The 23,806-nt window shown below is 43.2% G+C and overlaps 2 protein-coding genes across 7 annotated transcripts in view; one reads left to right on the plus strand and one right to left on the minus strand.

Annotated features, from left to right (window-relative positions):
- jph1a (junctophilin 1a) overlaps positions 1-8,004 on the minus strand; it is a 73,490-nt gene extending 65,486 nt beyond the window's left edge. For 5 of the 6 annotated variants that reach the window (XR_013788423.1, XR_013788424.1, XR_013788425.1 and 2 more), the window contains exons 1-2: positions 7,287-8,004; positions 3,638-4,409 (exon numbers count right to left, since the gene is read on the minus strand). Coding sequence is in view for 2 of the 6 variants with exons in the window: in XM_079489064.1 (XP_079345190.1) it covers positions 3,638-4,409; positions 7,287-7,665 (1,151 nt within the window). In the remaining 4 variants the exon portion in view is untranslated. The remainder of the gene's footprint in view (positions 1-3,637; positions 4,410-7,286) is intronic. The other variant, XM_079489065.1, reaches the window with a different exon arrangement.
- A 1,777-nt stretch (positions 8,005-9,781) lies between these two features.
- On the plus strand, positions 9,782-17,897 carry gdap1 (ganglioside induced differentiation associated protein 1). Its single transcript, XM_079489033.1, has 6 exons — positions 9,782-9,845; positions 11,611-11,803; positions 13,953-14,126; positions 14,803-14,897; positions 15,413-15,527; positions 17,464-17,897. Exons 2-6 carry the CDS (start codon positions 11,698-11,700, stop codon positions 17,814-17,816), a joined length of 843 nt encoding a protein of 280 aa, XP_079345159.1. The 5' UTR covers positions 9,782-9,845; positions 11,611-11,697; the 3' UTR covers positions 17,817-17,897.
- Positions 17,898-23,806: the final 5,909 nt, after the last annotated feature.

Below are 23,806 nucleotides of genomic sequence, written 5' to 3' on the forward strand. Positions count from 1 at the left end.
CAATCGCAAGGTCACAATGGGTCACAATGATGAAGAGATTTGGTGTAGAGGCCCACAATGCGTCGTGTTAGCTTATATTTTGGCTATTTTTTTGCTATTTAATAAAAAAAAAATTATAATAAGAAGAAGAATCGAAAATGTTCCCCAAAATCGATTTTTATAGTGGTCGAGCGTGAAGGAACAAAGACCCCTTATTGTTTTCTTACAGGTTCCACCATTTTCCCCAGTTTCGGCCCTTCTGTGCTGTCATTTTCCACGAAATTCGGCAATATGGTAGGGTCGTGGGAATCGCTCAAGAATTGCTAAAAAAACGATTGGTCGGTTACAACTTGTCCAAAACGCAGCTGCCCGCGTGCTGACAAAGACCAAACGTAGAGAACACATTACACCGATTTTAAAGTCCCTAGAGATTCCAGAGACCCCTAACACAAAAACATATGGAGAAGCCGCCTTTAGCTACTACTGTATGCCCCTGTGCTGTGGAACAGCCTGCCAAGGGATCTACGGTTCTCTGAATCTGTGGACATTTTTAAACAAAATCTTAAGACACACCTTTTTAGCATTGCTTTTACCTAGATCATTGCATGTCCTTTTCCTGTTTTAGTCGCTCCTTTTGTTTTTGTTATTACTATGTAGTTGCTGCTCTCTTGTTGTGTTTTTGCTCTTTCTTGTTATATTTTTGCTCTTTCTGTGAAGCACTTTTAACTGCACTCGTTGTCTGAAATGTGCTATATAAATAAAGATTGATTGATTGATTGATTGATTGATTGATTGATTGAAGAATTGAAGCTCATTTGTCAAAGGACCTCTGACCTTTACATCTCCCGAGTCGTACCCAGACAGACAGCAGAGATCTCTAGGACTCAGAGCAGCTTCATCTCATATCACCTCATCTGAGCTTAAGTTCTGAGATACACACCGCTAAAGATCGCCATTATGGGACTCTATGGAGCACGGATGATCGTTATGCAACTTCTTTTTTAAAATCCGTTCCAAGATGGATGCGGTTCCGGTCGTAAATGTACGTTTTACGGCGTGCGTTTACGGTAGGCCTTGTGGATACAGCATTGTATCCACAAGGCCTACCGTAAACGCACGCCGTAAAACGTACATTTACGACAGTGGCATTAAAGTGAAAAGGTTTTTAATTCGTATATATACGATTATGGCTCGAACTGTGATAACTGGGGTACAATTGTATTCACCACCCCCCATCGAGTGTATGTGAAAGAGAGAGTGTGGGGTGGTCACATGTGTGTCCAGGTGCATGCACGTCCAAAAATCACACCCATGTGAAGTAAGTGGTGCAACTCCGTGTGGGGGTCCCGGGGGGGGGGGGAGTTCCAGACCCACAGGAACGCACCCAGGGTGCCGGCCCGATTCCGGCGAGCCGCCCCACGTCCGAAACGGTTGACAAATGACAGAGTTACCGTGTGGGGGTCCCTCTACTGTACCCTCTACTGTACTGTACTGTCACTGTACTGTACTGGCACACCCGAAATCACCAAATATACAGTTAATATGTGCGTGTGTGTTTGTGTGTGTGTGTTAGGTTGCGCAAGGTGGTGAAAAACAACCATGCTGTTTTCGTGCTCAGACGCACCCACCCAGCCACCCACCCACACAGCCACCCACACACCCACCCACACACATAGTCACTTAAGGAAGTGGTTGCACCACTTAACATAGTCAGTTAATTATAAATCTCTCCATAAAAGCTTTCGCATAGCCTGCCCTGTATACACAACCTGTCCCTCTTCCGTATAAATTCCCTCACTGCAATGAAACCATAAGACATCAAAGCAACGGTGCATGCCCTAAACCGCGCGTCCCCACGGGGGGTGGCTTTAAACGAAAAGGTCATGTCTCCCCCCCACCTGTTAAAGAGCAGATGCCACATCAGAGCAGCATTTGGCGCCAGGGACAGGTAGCATTATCGGGGACTCGAGAGAGAGAGACACACACTTGGCTTGAGCACAGATACAGTGTATTATTTCATACACACACAAACATACGGACATAAAACACACACACACACACACACACACACACACACGCACACGCACACGCACACGCACACGCACACGCACACGCACACACACACGAATGCCATCTTTATTCTTTTTGAGCATTTTTACCATAACCCTGAAGCCATAAATATCCGATATTCAGTGCGTGTCACTGACCTGCAACTAAGAATAAATCAGGCATATCGCATAACCCACCCAACCCCTAACCTCTGAATGCCTAATCCTAACTGTCCCCAACCTCAATCTTTTCCTAAAGGTGGCCTTACACTAGCCGATAATCTGGCATTTTTTACGCTCGGGGGGTGCCCGACCGCTCAAAGCGCGATCGGGATCGGCCGATCAACATCAAGAATGTTTGATATTTGCTCTGCCCCACTCCGATTATCCTGTAGTGGGTGGTGCTATCAGATTTCAGATTGAAAAAAATCGTCTAGTGTAAGGCCACCTTAACTGTAAATCTGACTTTTCTTTTCTTTTTTATCCATAAAAAAACAACTATTTATGTTGACTTGTTATTGTTGTTGACTATACATGTTGGCCCTCACAAGTACACGCAGCCACGCACGCAAAGTTGTGACTCCACTCCCTGTCAATGAAAAATACGGGCAGAGAATAAGCAACAGTCTTTTCCTAGGCGGAACAAGAGGCAATAAAGAGCAACACAAAGGCCTTGATTGTGGATGATGAATCAAACTTTGGAGCCACTGCCATGGGACTCCACTTAAAGACGACTGTGCCTTCAATCAGACCTGTTGCTGACTATCAAACCCACCTTTGTCTGTCTGACTACTAGTTGGCATTCGTCTCTACTTGAAGTGCCAATGTCAAATGCCTGACACTATTGGATAGTACAGCAGCCATTCCAAACCTGCGGGCCGCCGGGGACCAATGGCGGGCCGTGAGGACATTGAGAGCAGGAACCTATTCTAATTGACAAAACACTACGATTTTAAAATAATAATTATGTAAAAAAAAAAAAAAAAAAAAAAAGTCATGGTATTAGGGTAGATTATGTTAGTTCCATTGATCCGAGCCGGACCACAATTGATTGATTGAATATTAACAAGAACTGAAAATGCAAATGGACCGCCCTTCTGACCTTTTAACATAGCAGCCGAAAAGGTTGCCATATATTAGATTAGTCGATGGGTGGCTCTTCCAAGACAGATTTTGCGCTCTCATTAGAAGGCGGGTGTAAGTGCCATCCAACCGTTTCTCTAGTTTCTTTGAAAGTGTCCATGTCTCGGAGCCATAGAGTAGAATCGGCTCAACGGTCGTCCTAAATATTTTTACTTTTAACATCTTACTAAGCTGGGATGACCAGATCTTATGCATGCCATTGCAGGCTGACCAGGCCATACCCTTCCTAGTTTGAAAGTCCTTTCAGGAAGAAGATATATATGAACCCATACTTGTAGTCATCAACCTGTTTCAGAGGAGTGTTGTTAAGTGTTTTTATAATGTGGTTATTTTTGGATTTGCATATATTTACATATTCAGTTTTCGTCTCGTTGAGATAAAGACCAACACAGACACACCAACACACACACACACACACACACACAGACAGACAGTAGGAGCGAGATGCACATGAACACACTCATTACCTGGAAGCTGCTATTTCCACTTTACTCCTGGCGATGGCTGCGGCCCTCTGCGCTCCCTCCACGGCACGATCCACCTTCTCTTTGGTTTTGGGGTTTTTGAGTGGAATCAACTGCTTCCTAATTCCTCGCACCAGCACATTATTTTTATACTTCCCTTCTTCCTTGAGGCCCTCGGGGAAAACAGTGCACCCATAACCGTGGCGCTTGTTGTTGAGCCACTCCCCCTCGTACTTCATTCCGTTGGATCTCTCCGACACGCCAAATCCATTGCGCTTGTCGTTCTTCCACTCGCCCATGTATGTCTCGGTGGTGGTGGCGTCCACGTGGTCCTCCATGGGCATCTCCTCGTCCGGCAGCTCCCCGTCGCCCAGGGACACGGTGGAGTTGGCGTCGCTGGAGCTGATGCGGCTCATGGTGGCGTCGCTGCGCGCAGAACTGCGCTTGCTGGAGATGGAGGTCCGCGAGTCAGACTTGCGCAGCTGCCGCAGGCTCCCGAAGAGCGAGCCGCGGCGGAACAGGCCCCCCTTCTTCTTGCCAGCGGCGACCTCGCTCTCCGAGTGGAAGTTGAGGACGAAGCCGCCACGGCCTCCGACGGGGTTGTCGGCGGGGCAGGACAGGTCCTGGAGCACGTTGCCGTTGCTCTGCTCGGACCGCAGCGAGGCCAGGGAGGTGCGCAGCGGGGAGCGGATGACCGTGGCCATGCCATACGGTACACTCTGACGCACGCCATAACCATGTCGCATACCACCCATCCACTGGCCTTGGTAGGTACCTGGGGGGAAGGCGGAAGTGGATTAATGGATCACAGTGCATAATTGGAAACAAACATAATCCCATGTGGGATGACACAGGCAGATTATAGATGCATATCTATAAGATGTAATAATTAATTATCATAGCACTTGGTATACAGTACTATAGTAGTGTACATGCGTATACTGACTTTTCATCTATTTTACAGTTCTTGACTAAATATATTTGTTCTCTGGTGTGTACAGCACTGAAGCACTTGAAATTGCCTATACTGTATGTTTTGTTTTCTTCTTGTCAATTACGGTAATTGTCCTTTCCTGGAAAATATCAATAATCTGCAAACAGAGATAGAGCCATTACGAGAGTATAGATCATTCTGTTTCAGATTGAAGTTATTGATTTGTTTATAAGACACCGGCCCACAGATCTAAATGAAATCAATCCAATGAAGCAAGAGCTCACAGAGATTTAGCCTTAAAGAACAGGCCAATAAATCTCTCTTCCAAGAACATTTATATTCGATACGATAAAAACAGGAGGAAAATACATCTAAAATCTATGCTAAAATGTTTATCTTATCTTGTTTATCTTTAATAAACTGTTATCTAGAGCAGTATTTCCAACCTTTTCTGGATCAGGGCCTACATAAAAATATCAAAAGCACCATCTGACGCACATGTTGTGGTCAGATGCAAAAATTGTGAAATTTAGCCAAATATGATTATTTGGTTCACACTGGAAGATCCCTGCCAATTCAAGTGAATCACTCGGCCAATTTTGATGTGGCGCAAATCACATACACACACACACACACACGCGCGCACGCACGCACGCACGCACACGCACACAGTAGACATATTCATATTTGTCTCTGATGAGGAGGAATTGCTACGAGTCGCATAATGAGTGGAATGTTTCATTAATCCAATTTGTATCCAACAGTATTTTACTGTGAATGAGCATGTGTGTGCTGCAGTGCGTGCGGAGGCTGGTTAATGCAACATTTTCAAATTGCACTCGCCCAACAGATTGGCAGGGTAAAAACGCAACAGCTTGGTTTGGAAACATACTGATCTGGTAGATAGATAGTTCGCCCACAGCGTGAGATTAAAAGGTTGACGCTGCTGTGCCACTGTTTTTTCACCACATGGCTCAGGTTATCAGGATCATGTGACACTAGGGTCAGGCAGACAGATGTTCACCAGATCCTCCTCACAGATCAGAATGTTTGCTAACTCACATCCCTCTCTAGTCTCTACTCCAGTCATCGTAGGGATGATTGTTTCCTTCTCGTAAATGAATGCCCTGTCATACTGCAGCGTCACGCAAAAGTACCCAAAATAGCAGATCTACAAGAATTTGAATCCTGAATGCTAACAGTTTTGCACATTTAACAGAGAATGTCAAGTAGGTATGTACAACCATTCATCGAATCTAGAAAGAGCTCGAAATGACATCCTTAATCTTTTGAGATATCACAACTATACAACACCCATCACAAATCGACAGGATCACACCTGTGGACTGACAGAATAGCTTGCAAAATCGATTGTTTGGGCAGCACTAATCATAGGGTGTTAAGGGTGATATGGGATATAAGAGTTCTTATATCCCATAATATCACACCTCTAGATGGTCACTAATCTGTGCCAATCCGTGAACACTAATCTACAAACACTCTAATCTGTGAAGTGATTACTGAGATCAGAGGTCACCGAGGTGCTTCAACCACCACGACCTCCTCTCACATTCAGCACCAGTGGGAGCACAAGTGTCAACACTTTAGTGTGACTTGACTTTTGGGTCAATCTTAGCCCTGAAACAACATGACTGTCGTGATTATCATGTGAACCATGGCGAGGTCAATGTATGTACTATAATGAATTGCATTTTTATAGCGCTTTTCCAAGTGCTCAAAGCGCTTTACAATGGTTCATTCATTCTTACATTGGGAGGTAAATGAGTATAACATTAGCTTTGTGCGGCTAACAGAGGTAGATTTGTGAGGATGTTTTGAGGTGGATTTGCATGTGAAAATGCCTGAGGGGATAGGTTGTAGTCTTAGTGTAATTAGCTCAAACTGTCTGAGCACCTTAGCCCTGATTTGCTCTGATTGTCAGACTCCCTGTAGTCTGGGGGGGGCATGCATGGTGACACTGAGCTGGTGAGAGGGGTGGGCCGGTGGCTCTGTCACCCACCCACCATGAGCAAGAATTAGAAATCAATAGACCCACAGTGGTGCTTACTAAATGGAAGTGACTAGCCTGAAATAGGACACAACTTAATCTTGTAAAGCAATGGTTCTCCAACCTTTTCACCCCAAACCAATTATGTATTATTTGGCCGGGCACCCCCATTTGAAAATATGTTGTGCCAGGGAAACCCATACAACATATGTGTTGTTAAAATGTTTTAAAAATATATTCTAATTGTTCCATTATCTACAAGAGCTTGTATGTTATCTTTCAATAGCCAATGATGTAAAGTTATTAAACTGATTTCGATGCTACATTTAGCCATTTAGACCATTTAGCATTTAGCTGGGGACCCCTAGGAGTCCCCAGACCCCACTTTGAGAACCACTGTTGTAAAGCATCCAATAAGTTACTATCATAAGAGCCACAATTCACAGAGATATTGTGGAAGGTTTCAGGAGATGATAATAATTGATGCGTGGTGGTGCGCAGTGCGCAATAAACACACCAACCCAAAAACCTATGGATGGGATGGATGTTGGAGATCCATGCACTGATTCAACTGGAGCGTCCTCACGCAAATACCGATTATCAGACGATGCCATTGAAGAGGCAACCGTCTGTATACAGTAGCCTAGGCTATTAGCATCATGATGATGTATAGGCTACAGACTCTTTTATACGACGGGGGGGTCTCTTACCACCATCGCCATAGGTTTCGATCCCATATCCATCCTGTAGTCCGTTACTCCAGGTGCCGTCGTATCTGGCAGGTGTGTTGTGACTCTGTCGAACTCCGTATCGGCCCTTAAACCCGTGACTCCACTCCCCGCGGTAGGTCCACTTTCCTTTAGTCTCCACGCCGAGTCCATGCCGCTTCCCCTGGGACCAGTAGCCCTGGTAGGTGTTCCCGCTGGGCCAGGTGTAGACCCCCACTATCTCGAACCCGTGGGACCAGGACCCGGCGTATTCGCCCTGGCCCTTGGGTCCGGTGCAGATGCCATGTCCGTGGGCTTTGCCATCCTCCCACCCCCCGCAGTAAGTGCCACCGTCGTCGAAGTCAAACCTTCCGCCCGTCATTCAGAATAGGCTTTAAAAAAATAAAAAATAAAGCAGTTGACTGCTGTGTTCCACCCCGCCACCGAGGGATCCAGGTCGGATGATGGTGAAGAGAAAGGATGAGCCAAAAAAAAGATGCCGCTGTTTCACACAAGTGAAATTAAATAAAAAACAAAACGGTAAGATGATGAGCAGTGAGCTTAGTGGTTCTTCCAGACACTGATATGCAACAGAGAGGCATGAGTATTATTTGAAGACAGACAAGTGCAGAGGTATGAATGGGAGGCCGTCATTTACCGGAGGCTGCACGCTGTTTTCGCCCGTTGTGCTGTTGGTCTCCCCCTCCTCTCACCCACTGATCACACAGGGAGAGAGAGACGCTTCGAGTGGCTGCCGGAGAGAACACACCGCCGCTCGCAACGTCATGCTAGTGGAACCTCCCACCAGTCCAGGGGCACGGTGGGATTAATAGTAGCTAAAAGACAATTTACTTGAGTGCATGCTGTTCTACTGTAAAGTACAGTAGTTATACTGTACTTAAGTACAGTAGAACTACTGTAGAAGTCTACTTTTCCCCTCACTGTATGTTTCTTTTCCCTTTTTACCTCCCTTATGATGAATTCCTGTTGTGTTCTTTGACTGTATAGAAGTGTCTATTTGTACGTCTCTAAATGTTTTGATGAATTGAACAAGGTGGACCCTCTTGTAAACAAGTGTAATGCTTAATTGGGTCGTCCACTCACAGTTAACACAGTCTTTGTATTGAGTTTGTGCTTGAAATGTACTGTAATTCTGCAAACTGTTAATAAATATTTCAATCAATCAATCAAGTAAACTTTCTTTTTTTTGTATTTATTATCATTTTTGCTACATTTTAAATAGAAATATTGTAACCTATTTTCTCCACTACATTGGAAGGGACTCTCGATACCCAAAATAAATAAATAAACGAATTAACCACTTAAGCTCTATTTTGTGGATGCCATGATTTTATATTCACATGTGTTCCATCAGATACGACACATGCAATATTGTGGACATTTGTTTCTTTCTTTTGTTTTTTTTAGGCTACATTTTGGGGGAAATTTAAAAAAAAATTCAATACAGCATCCATCCATCCATCCATCTTCAACCGCTTATCCGTAGTCGGGTCGCGGGGTCAATACAGCAATGCATTGTTATTAAAAAGAATGTGTATCTTTGACTTTGAGTATAGGGCAAGGCCTTTTTTGTCCACCGCTGCCTTGGACCCCAATTGGGACTTGGCCCTCTGAATAATGTCCCGCTGTTGGTCTATCAATCATACTTTAAATGACAGCGCATAATATTATGGTTGGTTGTAGGCTGTCGCTTTGAAAAATGCGCATAATTGCCTTGTCTTGCAGTGTTTAAATACACAGTTTTTGTACGTATGATTGAGGAATTATGTTTATAATTTGTGTATAACTGATAAGCTGATTTAATTTGTATTTATTTAAAAATATAGCCTACAGCATCTTGGTCTGTAACACCTGCATAGCCTATATCCCTGCTTGGTAAAGAAAAATATGTTTTATTTATACAGATCGAGTAGGCCCTATAGCTAATTTATAATATATGTTCCTTTTCTGTGATGCAAACAAAACTATTTTTCTCACAGGTCGTTAATATTTGTGCAGTCAAAGACAAGGATAACAATGACCTCTGCTGGTCGTTTTTGCCAATTGCACATTTTTGCACAAATGAGTGTGTATACTAGGTCTGTCTTGAGAAGAGAAGATTATTGTTTTGGAAAGCCACTACAGTGTAAGCCATTTTCATACAAAAATAACTCCATATAACAGCTTAAAAACTATTTGATAAAACATACAGCATTTCCCCCACAGACATAGTTCTCAAAAGGCAGAGGCATATATTAAACAGCTCCAAGCCTCTAGAGGGGGTCTGATCAAGTCGACGACATTACTGTTTTTGGGTGTGTGACAGTGTTGTGCAATGTGCAATGTTGTGCATGTCGTTCGTCCGTCCGCTTCGTAACACGCTCGCCCGACCGACGGACAGGTAAAATGGCGGCCGAAAAGAGTGCAGAATCTCAAGATGAGAAAGAAATGCTTTTAGAGAAAGACGCCGCACAAGAAAGCGGGACGCTTACGGAAACCACAAACCCCCCAAAATCCAAGTTGACGCTGTATCACTGGACGCAGTCTTTCAATTCTCAGAAGGTGAGCGTTATCGCAGATTCAGCACCATGGTCAGTGGACAGCTCCTCTCAAGGGTAGAACGCCAGAACTTAGAAGCACCGAAAGGCACTGATTTTATCATCATTATGCAATCGAGAGACCATTAATGCATGTCTTCCTTTTTACAACTCGTTTGACTACATATTATCAAGAAAATGAGTTCAACAACTGGCTGGCTTAGCCTGTCTAGCCTAGCCTAGGCTACTCAAGATAATAGCATTTCATTTCGCCAGTGTCCTTTGGCCCCACACACCAATAGTGTTGGAAATGCTCACCAAATCTTGCATTTTGTACACATTTTTAAGCCGTAAAGCAACATCATAGTTGTTTAACATGAGTAACTGAGATAGTGCAAACAGACGATGGGTGGATGTGTGGTTTGTGGGGATATTTTGAGCATGAACAGAATATACTTACTCGTTCATTTAGACCCAGAACCGTTCCAAATTCAATACAAGTGGTGACAGACTGGCAATACCTGTTCAAATGCCTCGGATGGAGGACGACATTGAGGCAATCACATGAGAATCACAATATTTTGTATTCAGGAAAGTTGAAAATGCTCCTTCTTCCTGTGTTGATCTGGACACTGAGGAAGCTTCAAGAAACATACTGTAGATGAAATCACATGCAGTGCATAACATGAGCACTCAATATTGAGTTGAGGGGGCACGGTGGCACAGTTGGTAGTGCTGTCACCTCACAGCTAGAAGGTCCTGGGTTCGATTCCCGCTCGGGGTGCTGTGGGTGCTGGCGGCGTGTTTCCTCCTCCGCGTCATCAGTGCCCATACCCGAGGCGGGGTTGGCGAAAGGGCCTTTCTGTGTGGAGTTTGCATGTTCTCCCCGTGTCCCCTAGGGTAGGTACCCTCACAAAAAACATGCAGTAATCCTGGTCTCTAAACTGCCTCCCCCTGGCCAGCCGGGGCGCCTGATGGAGGGGAAAGGACGTAGCGTGTGGAAGGAACACGTTATTCCAACCAGGGAAACTGGTGTAAAGGAGCAACTTGGACACTCAGGCATGAAGGAAGCATGAGTTCAAGTCCGTTGCTCTCCCCATGTCCCCCATATATGGGGACTAGGTTGGCGGAGGGTGTGTAGAGCCCAGGGTCACATTAGATAATTGACACGGGTGAAAAATGGGTTACAAAATCGTGGGATAAAAATTATAAAAAAAAATATATATATATTATTGAGTTGAGTTACAGACCCATGTGTGAGTTGTCCATTTGGCTCCTTGGAACCCCAGCGTAGTCAGGTTAAGAACTGGTAAACACGCAGAGTTTACAATAGACACTTTTTTGTTTATAGTTTATCGTCATTCATTAACAAAATCGTGTGCCTTGACACAAGGAAGCATGGTGGCTTGCCATATTGCTAGTCATAGGCACATTGGAATACAGTAAGAAAGTCTGGACATAGATCTGATTCAGAATCAGCTTTATTTGTCACATCACAGTTTTACAGGTGTAAAGGTATAGTGGTAGTTTTGTAGATGATATAAAAGAGAGGACAGAGTGAGAGCAAAGGGAAAGAGATATAGAAAACAGGTTTAATAGAACAAAAATATTTATGTGTATAATACGGTACATGTATACAGATACTCGGATAGTGTATGTGAAAGCAGGATATTTAGAATGTTAGCATCATATGCAGGTGTGTACAAAAGGTAAAGCATTGGTAAAAAATCAATAGATAATCAAAAGACAATCATGTATAGGGCCACTGAGGATTTTACTGTGCATCGCAGGTTCGTCTTGCCATAGCGGAGAAAGGCTTGCGCTGTGACGAGTATGACGTGAGCCTGCCCCTGAGCGAACACAACGAGCCTTGGTTCATGCGTCTGAATCCTGCCGGAGAGGTTCCCGTCCTGGCCCACGATGACAACGTCATCTGTGACCCCACGCTGATCATGGACTACCTGGAGAACAACTTCAGAGACGGTGCGTCCGATAGGAACTTCACAGCCTCAGGCTTCGTACACACCTACACAACAAATGTTCGGTCCGTGTGTGATGTCTGATTGCTGTTTGATTGCTGCTCCAATTCATTTTCAATGGGAGTCACATGGTTTGACCAAACATTTTTGTTTGATGAGGGGGGACCAATCAGCAATCAGCAATCAAACACAAATGTTTGATCAAACCATGTGACTCCCATTGGAAAAGCATTGTGGTGGCCCAAAAAAACGACCAAACATTGCTTGATTGGTGTTTGGTACGTGTGAATGAGGCCTCACACAGTAGCTCCTGTTGCACAGACCCAAACACTCTTACTCAATAGTGTACCGTAATAATACTAGACTGGGAGGGTATAAAGTGAACTTCACAGGGCATTACATATATAGTTATTTATTTTCTTATGTTTTATATTGTTTCTTCCACCACCCACGCACAATTGGAAGTTTGTGAACCCTAGGATCAGCAGTTAATTTGAAGGTGATGGATTTTCAATCACACAAACAGTTGGTTTGACAATAGGCAGATAGGCTACTGGCAAAATGGGGCTGAACAGCAGCAGGTAAACCTACAAAGGGAATACAGGGATCACCAGTACTTACCATGCTGCACACTAAAAGGTTTCATTTTGATGATGTAGCTCAGCCTACTACCACTTCTGGTATGTCACATTATTGGAGTGGAGAGACCCTAAAGTGTTCAACACCCTTGGTTGGTTGTTTTATTTTAATAAAGGTGAACAGATTACAGAACAGATGCGACACCAAACCATGACCCGACAAGGACTGGCAGGGGAACAAGACTAATATCCGCATAAGGGCTGATTACACATTAGATACAGCTGGGAAAGACATGAACATAACATAATTCCCAGAGAACCTTTTAGGAATTGTGTGACAATCTAATTATGTTTTAGGTCATATTTATGCAGAAATATAGACCATTTTAAAGGGTTCACAAATTTTCAAGCACTCCTGTGTAATGTCTGTGCATTGTTTTGTGTATTTAATGTGCATTGCTTCCATGTCGTTTATTTTGCATTTTTTAACATTTAATTTATTTTTAATTTATTTTTTAATTCCCCACCATTCTGCCTCGGTTTTCATTGATCCACACGGTAGCCACTGAATGTTCTGAGAGGCAGCCTCCCAGTTGGATAAAGAGGAGAGAGATTCCGGTAAGATTGACTCTTTACGCTGCTGAGAAGCAGTGTGTGACTGTGACAGAACATTTACTGTTATGGTGATTGGTGACCACTCAAACATTTTCATGTCAAGGACCCCCAAATTGATGTATTTGGCCGTGAACCCTCATCTGAAAATGTTTTTGCCAGGGACAAACATAGCAGGTGTACACAAGCTCGCAGTGCGGCATGAAGTTAGCCTGGCTAATAAGCCAGACTCAAATCACACTGTCGTGTGGTATTTGAGTCTGGAGATGCTGTGTATGGATCTTGTTTCCCGGGGGGGCGGGTTCAAACATTTTCTCTTTGACGCAATTGGTTAGAGCTACTGTCAGTCAAAGGTCTCAAGCATTGAACGTCACTGTACCAAAGCCCGCCCATATTGCACACCGTGTCCCGATTGGCCACACCAGTTCTCTGGTGTAGGAAATGGGCGTATAATTGAGCCTCTCCAGACCGTAATCCGCCGGCAGACAATTTTCTTTTTGCCAACGGCTGATTCGGTCTGGCTTATTAGCCAGGCTAGCATGAAGTGACACAATGTGAGCTTGTACAGTATATCTGCTATATTTTAATAGCCCATTTGGTTCCATTTGTGCACTCTAAGAGTTAAATTGACACTGTACAATTTACAGTGCAGATTGTTGACCCCAGAGATAACCAATTGTACACTCCCGGAGTTACAGACTGATGGGTCCATTTGAACCGTTGTTAGTCCCCGGACCATGGCACACGTTAATTAAGAAACAGCAGATTAAGACCATTAAACACATCTTCCATTGGCCAGTCTCCCTGATTCCTGTAGCATTTACGAGGTCACCTCGGGTCCGCTCCTTTGTCAAGAAAGAAAGAAAGCCTTGTTGCGGCAAGGCTGTAGGGAAACTAAACCGACACCAGACATGCTGTTCCCTCTGGTTCTTAACTTCTTTCCCATGCCTCGGGTTTCTCCAGACGACACTCCTAAGTTGATCCCCGAGGAGGGTAGTATGTACTACGCCCGGGTGCAGCACTACAGAGAGCTGCTGGACTCGCTGCAGATGGACGCCTACACCCACGGCTGCATCCTCCACCCAGAGATCACAGTGGACTCCCACATACCGGCCTACGCCACCACGCGCATACGCTGTAAGACGCATGCGTAGAAATATAAAGCATATAAAGGCTCAAGGTGTTTGTTTTTTTGAGGGGCGCTCCTATGCCCAGCTTTGTGTGTCTGCGTGTACCACGGAATGTGATGATTTCATTGGCTGAGCACGGAATGTGATGATGTATGATGATAAGAGCGCCCCTCACTTCACAAGTGTGATTTGTTACGGCTTGGCTCCAAAAGATAAGTAGGTCTGTCTGTCTTGTCTGTCCGTCTATCTGTCTGGAAATAATTTTGCAAACCCAATTTCTTGTGCACAACAGTAGACTAATGTAGAACCCAACAGATTGTTGATCATTATGTTCTACACTTTTTCTCTTTTTTTCCCATTTATATAATGGAAGTTAAAGGGGCTCGGATGGTCCCAAGTCTGGGCATGAGCCGCCTAGTCGTAATGTGTCCAGTCGTCATAGACGACTGGACACATTAGGTCATTATGTCAGAGTTCCATGTGAAGCCATGCTGTTATTGCACCTAGTCTTGTGTATTTTCACATGTCCAACAATACAACAGACATTCTTGTACTAGTAGAATTCTGATTCTTATACTGAGAATCATAACCGACTCGATATTACATAAAGTAATCTCTACAGAAACAAACTTTAACACTAAATAATAGTTTATTGATTCAATCTTGTGTTTTGTATGTGACAGCACAGATTGGAAGCACAGAATCTGAGCTGAAGAGACTGGCAGCGGAGAACCCGGAGCTCAAAGATGCTTACATAGCAAAACAGAGGCGTTTGAAAGTAAGTCATCGTTCAAGTCAGTGGAGTGTGAAGTGCAATGTTTACCTTTTGATGATTCATAAAAAAATAGCTGTCCAGGCAGAACCGTTGTTTGCCATGAGTGACTCAGTGTCTCGCTCTCCCTCCAAGACCGGCTCTCTGTGAAGTCCTGTGTGCAGTGCTGGGCAGAGGGAAAGTAAATCTGAAAGAAAGCAGCACATTATTTCAGTCTGTTGACATGAGCAAATAAATTATGGCCATTTATGGTTTACTGCTCCCCACAAAAAAGTTGTGTATTCATATGTGTAGTTCGCTAATAGCTCTCTAATAGCTTTTACCCATCATTCAGCACACACATGCATACCATGGCAACAGACTGCAGCAGACAAATACAATTCTGAAAATAATTTGTATTTCAAACATCAGATTACATTACATCATAGTGTACACAAGTAACTAATACTAGTTACTTATACTAATACTTATAATGGATAGCACAGTAGACACAGCACCAGTGTAATGATATGTTCCTTCAGTCCAAGCTGTTTGACCATGACAACATGAAGTACCTGAAGAAGCTTCTGGATGAGCTGGAGGGTGTGATGGACCAGGTGGAGACAGAGCTTCAGAGGAGAGTGGAGGAGACACCAGGTTAGTCAGCCACATAGCATTATGGCTAGTAGTAGTATAGGCTTGATATGCCCTTGTCTCCACCAGGCCAAAGGCATGGGGAGAGAGTATGTTTTGCCCTCCGTCCGTCCGTCCGTCCGTGTATGTGTGTGTGTCCGTCTGTGTGTCCGTCCGTGTGTGTGTGTGTGTGTGTGTGTGTGTGTGTGTGTGTGTGTGTGTGTGTGTGTCCGTCCGTCCGTCCATGTGTGTGTGTGTGTGTGTGTGTGTCATGTGATCAACACAGATCTGCACCATTTCCCATATGCCATCCTGATTGGCAAAGATTGGAACAAACAAACAAAAAACATGTTTATATTACTCCTAAACATTCCTATCCTCCTGGTGGAGACCTGTGCCCAGAGGGGCACTTTTTCTAGTTGTTGCTATTAATTCATAATAAAAGATTAAGTTAGATTAAGTGCTAGATTAAGTGGAGATTGTTGTAAACTGAAACAGGGCATTGCAGTATTTCAAATACAGCCTAATAAAATCATCACTGTGCTTGAATATTCACTTTTGCAATTTTCACTTTCACTGTATTTTAGAAAGTTGCTTTAGTAGAATACAGTATTTATCTTCATTTTTCTTTATTTTTGGATGTGTTTCACTGCATTGATGCATATATTATGCTTTATATTACGCTTGTTCGCTGATTGCGCTCAAGCAATCAGTAGCAGCCTAGCACGGTCATCCCTGTCTGTCGTCATCAGCAATCATTAGCAGCTGTGGGCCAAACAGAACAATATATTGTAGAGAAAGTTGTGTTTTCTCCGTTACCACAACGTGACATACATAATTAGCTGCTAATTGACCGCTAATTAGTGATTCAAATGTAATCTTTTTCTATATATCCGCAACCAAGCAACCAGCTGTTCTGTATAAGGTAAAGGCACACATCGATGCCTTTACCTTATTTTTTATATACCATGGTTTGTTGCATGGGTGTAAAACTTTTACAAATGAGCACTAGATGGCAACAATGTGCTTCTTGCTGAATCTACAACAACAGGCATTAGTGCCTGTCACCACCACCTCAGCTGCATTAACCCCTTAAGTGGTTTGATGCAAATTTGCAACAATTAAGCGTCCAAAAGGGGATTTTCAAAAACAGATTAAGGGCACGGTCACACCAGACTTTTATTCTACCTATGAGAGTGGAGTCTGCAGTGCATTTCAATGGGAATGGAGCGGTTTGCTGCCATTTGAGGATTTCTCCCAAAAATTCCCATTGAAATGCATTGGCAGAATCTGCCGTCATAGGTAGAGTAAAAGTGTGGTGTGACCGTGCCCTTGTTCTGAGTTGTGTTTTGACAATTGGCTCTTTTCCACTATAATGAAACAGAACCTTCTATAACCTCAAACCTTCTGGTCCTCGAACCTGTGACGTTCTGTGATGTTCTTTTGTTTTTATTTAAGTTTCCACTATAACAAGAACCACCTGAAGGACAGGACTCCTCCGTCAGTATGTCATTAAACAAATAATTCTAAAAAAAAAATCAAAGTAAAAAATAGCAGATCTACAAGCATTTTGAAAGTATAAATTCTGAGTTCTGGGTTCCCAGAACTTTGGTTAGTACTACCTCCAGAGCATGGCCCAAATGAGGTTCTGAGAACCTTGTCCGACACCGAGAAGGGTAGCATTGATTGATTGATTGATTGAAAATTTTATTAACAGTTTGCAGAATTACAGTACATTTCAAGCACAAACTCAATACAAAGGCTGTTAACTGTGAGTGGACGACCCAATTAAGCATTACACATGGAAACAAATCCACTAAGCCGGGTAGTGTATATGGATTGGAAACAAATCCAGAACCTGTGAAATACGTTTCACGTACTGTAGTTCTTGCGGTAGAAAAAGATCCAATTGTCATCCCATTGAATCAGTTCTTCCTGTGTTCCGGCGGTCTTCCTGCAGAGGAGGGCAGTCAGGCCTGGCTGTGCGGTGACTTCTTCAGCATGGCCGACGTGTCTCTCGCCGTCACCTTGCACCGCCTCAAGTTCCTCGGCCTCTCCCGCCGCTGCTGGGGCGACGGCCTCCGCGTCAACCTGGAGACGTACTACGAGCGTGTGGTGGAGCGGCCGGCCTTCCGCAGGGTGCTGGGCTACGTCAACAACATCCTGATCTCGGCCGTCCTGCCCGTGGCGTTCCGCGTGGCCAGGAAGAACGCGCCGACCATCTTCGGCACGACCCTGTTGATTGGCGTCCTCGGAGGGGCCACGTACCTCGCCTTCCTCTACCTAAAGAAGAGAATGATCTTCACTAGCTGAGGTAGTGTTGTTGTGAGGACACGACAGGTTGCGTTGGACGTGTTAGCGATCGGCCAAAGAAAAATACATATGAGAGAGAGAGAGAGTTACAGTATATACGTTTGTATAACCCCTTAGACATGATCACTTACTGTAAGTAACTGAAACATTTACGTTTATTGTCACAGTGAAAATTGTCTTTACTGTGATGCTGGGTTGCACAAAAATGCACTATGCACTATCCTATGCATTTGGAAATACATGATCTCAATGTCTTATTTGCATGTTATGGATAGAATCCCATGCACTAATTGTATATTTATTTATTTATTTGACAGGGACAAAGCTCATTAATCAACATGTCAGTTTTCACCTCAATGTAAATGGGCCAGAGTTAGCCAAAGCTAATTTCCATCTGTAGTCCCTGGGCAGGCTCTTAAAAAATGAATGATAAAAGAAAGACAGTGTATAGTGTGCCAGCACACAACACCATGCGTTGATGCCATGTGTGCATATGTGCATGTGTGTGCATATGTGCTAGCATATGGGATGCTATTCCAATAATACAGCAAATATAACTTATAACCAATGCTATAATGCTTTGTTTTTCCTACAAGTCTGCCAGCGCTGTGCATCTGTTCAGTAATTAAGCAAAGCTATGCTAAATATTTTGTCAAAGCTTTTCATGTAATTTTTATGGCCATCCACTAGTATTACTGCACCTGTACTTGTGTGGCATGATTGATGATATTGTTTGATAGATAGATTGTCCCAATATTTGGTCTGAATGAACCCCTGAGCTGTTTCCAATCCCATTTAGGCTACATCATCATCTTCATTCCATAATGTACTCTGAAATTAAACAGCTCTCAAACCTTTTTCTTTTTTAATACATTCCATTTGTCGGACCGCCTGTCTGTGCACTGTGCAGAACACTTGGATGGCATCCAAAATCCACAACACAAAGACATTTATTAAAATATGCGTTTATCATATACCTACAGTACAACTGTTTAACCCATTCTGAACGGGAACCCCTTTTGGTGTTTCTAGCATTATGTTATACTTTAGCTATTGAAAAATAGCAGATCTACAAGCTCATAGCGCGGCACCGAGTGCCGCACTATGAGCTTGTAGGTCTGCTATTTTTGATAAATCGTGAAAATGTGCCTCAAAATCTTTTTTTTTCAGTTTTTAACTCAAATCTTTGCTTCTGGGGGGTCCCTTTCAGATGGGTGTCAGCGGCATATTACAATAATAATCTTTGGGGTCCTTGACATGAAATATTGAGAACCACTGATATAGAAACATGAGGTTTTTCAGAAAAAAATACATTTTTTGAATTTCGATGTCAGGCCTAAATGGGTTAACTTGTTAAATGTTTTATCAAAACATCCAAAGACTGCTAATCATGAATCCTACCACCTGTCCTGGACCCAAGTCAATGTCCACAGTCAGAGTCCAGAACACACCCCGTTGACATTAAACATAACTGGGCCCGGGTTCTTCAAACCCTTCAGGGACTGTGTTAATTCACCTGAGCTCAACCTCACACTAAGCAGACATTATGGGGTTTAGACCTTTCAACAAAGTCTGGCCTTTGTTTTCAGTGTCTTGAGGTCTGGCTTGTGTAGCTTGTCAGAGAAATCCCCCACACGTGCAAAATCTATATACACTGCAGTATGCGTGATGATCTGTCAAATGGACACGTGAGTGCATTACATTATGTTGTCATTGGAAAAGTATACTGTTGCAATATGGCAACAGGCAACCCCACAGGGATCGTCCAATTACATTATTGCAGATCAGGAAAGAAACTCATTACAAGCATCTGTTACTGTAATTGAGTGCTTTTAATTTGTTTTAAATACAAATTCTAAAATAAAAGTAATTCTACTTTCAGTAGATTTTCTATCAATTTTTATTTTTATTTTTTTTGCAAGGTAAGAATAAGGAGGATTCCCCTCAAGGTAATCTTTGAGAAGTCTTTCTGATAAAGAAAAGATGGTCGCCACTTTGGAGAGCATCAGTGAATTGGTTGCTAGGGCATATTTATATTGAAATGGTTACGGTGATGATCCCACATTGGCCCTTTTACTGTGACCAGTGGCGTGCACAGATAGACACGCACCCCCTGCCCTTTTGGAAATGTGCCCTTTCGAAAAAAAGTTACACTGTACAGTATGTGGACCATGGTAACATTGATCAATTCTTGATAAAAAGCTTCTAATATATTATTTAGGCCCCACAATCTATAAATCTCACACTATTAAGGCAACCGGCCGGTTCCACGCGCTGCACAAAGTGCCCTTTTTTCCCACTTGAGCACCTGCCCCTCTAAATGTCTGTGCACGCCACTGACTGTGACCATCATTTATAATATACTTTAATACTTTTGTACATTTACTTGAGTTGTTTTCAAGATGCAATATCTTCTAATACAGTGAGTAAGACAGTAAGTAACAGCACTTCTACTTGAGTAGGATATTGTAATATTTTTTTCACCCCTACATATAGTCATAAATCATAACATGATAGAGTTTCTTAATTTTACTATATGCCTGCAAAAAATACAATGAGATATGTATTATGGCTACACTAAAAAACAAGCGTGCCAGTTCACACAAACGTAGCATGTAATTATTGCAGTTTTCTGATTAATCCTTGGCTCACTATTATACCACAGAACATTAGTGGAGCACCACTTCAGAGATCCATGGTGTATCCCCCACAAAAGAGATATTGTGCAAAGAGAACCTTGATTGACACAAGTAAAGCAAATATGCACTGAGTCCGCAGCCAATAAAAACACTGTTCAATTCCTCTGTGTCCACGTCGGGATGTAGATGTTGCACGTTAGAAGCATTTCAAAAGCAATATTTATCATTTACATTCTGCAGGATCTCATTACAAAGAGGGGAAAAATGGAAAACACCCCTTCACCCATCAACTGAATAACATTGTCCTTGGCTAAAAACCTTACTGGGTCTCCAAAAGTCTGATTTCCTTCAAGCCAACTGAACACAGAGGTCTATGCCAGAGCTACTCCTCTTAACCACCGGGTGGTAGTGTTTCATCAAGGAAGGAACACACTTTCCTTTTGATTCCTCTAAAATCTGTCAATCAGATGGGATCTGTAAAGCAGTGGCTCTCAAAGGGAGGTCCAGAGAGGGGGTTCCAGGGCGTCCCCTGCCAAACGTGTTAATATCTCAAAAATCACTTTAACCACATTAACCCTGGCTAGTACGTGTATTGTGCTTGTAGATCTGCCATTTAAAAAAAAATCTTGAAAGAATGGAAAACATGAACACAGTGGTGTAAAGTAACTAAGTACTAAGTATTTACTATTTACATAAGAATAAGTAGCCTACTGTACTCAAGTACAATTTTAAGGTATTTGTACTTTACTAGATTATATACATTACCAATACTTTTACTTCTACTTCACTACATCTCGGATCAAAATATTATACTTTTACTCCACTACATTTATTTGAACACTTTAGTTACTAGTTACTTTGTAGATTGATTAATACAATACTGTACATTAACAACTTCAGCCCTATATAATGCACATTTCAGCTATTTTCAAAAGATTTGTAGGCATTTTATACATTTGAAAACTTGTGAATTCCTGACTTAATACTTGTAACAGAGTATTTCTATATTGCAGTATTGATATTTTTACTTAAGTAAGACAGTACTTGAGTACTTTTCCCACCACTGCGTGAGCATAAATCGTAGGTCCCTGGCACAACATATACTCAGATGGAAGTCTTAGGTCCCTGGCACAACATATATTCAGATGGAAGTCCTGGCACAACATATATTCAGATGGAAGTCTCTGGCACAACATATACTCAGATGGAAGTCTTAGGTCCCTGGCACAACATATATTCAGATGGAAGTCTTAGGTCCCTGGCACAACATATATTCAGATGGAAGTCCCTGGCACAACATATATTCAGATGGAAGTCTTAGGTCCCTGGCACAACATATATTCAGATGGAAGTCCCTGGCACAACATATATTCAGATGGAAGTCTCTGGCACAACATATACTCAGATGGAAGTCTTAGGTCCCTGGCACAACATATATTCAGATGGAAGTCCCTGGCACAACATATATTCAGATGGAAGTCTCTGGCACAACATATACTCAGATGGAAGTCTCTGGCACAACATATATTCAGATGGAAGTCTGTGGCCAAATACATATTTTTTGGGGGGTCCTTGACATGAACAAGATTGATAACCACTGCTAAAAGCCAATAAAAGCAAATTTACAAAAAAATAACAAGGATCAGTTATTTTCATCAAGCACCTTGGCAAGTATAAATTAGGCTTAAGCAGGGCATATAATCTTCAATGAGGTATTAAACGTAAAGGTATTACAGTACATACGTAGCAGGTGCTGGTAAATGGGTTTATAAAACATCTATATGGTTCATAAATAATACACACATATGCAGAGCGGCTACATCGCAGCACATAGTATAGAAGAAATTACGTACTTTACATTGCTGCAATAATCCAGATACATGTTGTTTTATGAGTGTGTGTGTGTGCGTGTGCATGTGCGTGCGTGCGTGCGTGCGTGCGTGCGTGCGTGCGTGCACTGCTATATATTATAGCTGCAATGATGGCCAACAACGATCATTCAGCCAGCTGACAAAATAAACCTCACGCTGGAGCTGCACATGGTCACCTATGGTTCAATTGATTGGAGCTGACATCTCGCTATTCAGTTGTTTAAAATCCAACAGGTGGCTCACGATAATTGGGCAAAGCTCTCTCCACGTACGTCTGGCCTGCAGTGAAGTGAATTCCGCTCTTCAGCTGCAGACTAAGTAGTATCTCACAGCATCAGGGATGTGGTGTGTGTGTGTGTGTGTGTGTGCACCTTATATATGACGGACTATCAGTCAGACTAGAACTACCCACCACCACCACATCCTCCACAGGATATGTTCTGTCAACGGTTGCAAGGCCTCTTCTACTGCACACCAAGGCGAACACCCACACGCGAACACACACACACACACACACACACACACACACACACACACACACACACACACACACACACACACACACACACACACACACACACACACACACACACACACACACACACACACACACACACACACACACACACACACACACACACACACACACACACACACACACACACACACACACACACACACACACACACACACACACACACACACACACACACACACACACACACACACACACACACACACACACACACACACACACAGGAGGTTTTATTCACTTTGCATTGTGCCAAGCGTCAACACCAAAATAGATTCATTTTTCCTGTCTTGTTTCCCGGAGCTGTCCAATTCGCGCCTACTCCATGGACTTGAAGCCTGTATTTGCCTCGCCTCTGTCTCTGAATCCCAATGAGAGAACAGACTATAGTGGCTTTCAAAGTGGGGTTTATAGGGAACCTTCAGGGTTCCTTCAGGGGTTTCCAAATGGACCCTTAAGGCCTATTCATAGTCTGGTTTTTCGGTGGTGAGGTGACCACCGCTCCGGTGGTGAGCTGACCACCGGAGCTGAAATAACGTTGAGCGGTGGTGAGTAAAAACAGAGAGAAGGGCTGGAGCGGTGGCGGTGGTTTGCTCTTCACCGCGGCTCGTGACGTCATGTTGTAGTTCGGTGGTCACCTAACCACCGAAAATCCAGACTATGTATGAGCCTTTACAGGTCTGTAACTTCTGTGAGTGTACGTAATGGAACCAAATGGACCCTCACCCTCAATGGACCCTCAAATGGTCCTTGAAATTAAAACGTTTGAGAACAACACTGGCACATACTTCCAGACCCGGAGAGACACAGGTCACCACTGACGTCATGGATGATGTGGGATATACGTAGAATCCACTCACCACAGTTCCAAAGCTCTTGCTTTGGTACAGTATGGGGCATCTTAGCTGCTGCTGTATGCCAGCAAGTGGATTATTTGTACTCCCATTG

The sequence above is a fragment of the Electrona antarctica genome (assembly GCF_951216825.1).
Source record: "Electrona antarctica genome assembly, chromosome: 20".
NCBI classification, from domain to species: domain Eukaryota; kingdom Metazoa; phylum Chordata; class Actinopteri; order Myctophiformes; family Myctophidae; genus Electrona; species Electrona antarctica.

Coding starts and splice junctions, on each gene's coding strand:
- gdap1 (XM_079489033.1), top strand. CDS start 11,698: ATGCGTCTGAATCCTGCCGGAGAGGTTCCCGTCCTGGCCCACGATGAC. Junction 11,804..13,952: donor GGAGAACAACTTCAGAGACG/GTGCGTCCGATA, acceptor GGGTTTCTCCAG/ACGACACTCCTAAGTTGATC. Junction 14,898..15,412: donor CAAAACAGAGGCGTTTGAAA/GTAAGTCATCGT, acceptor ATGTTCCTTCAG/TCCAAGCTGTTTGACCATGA.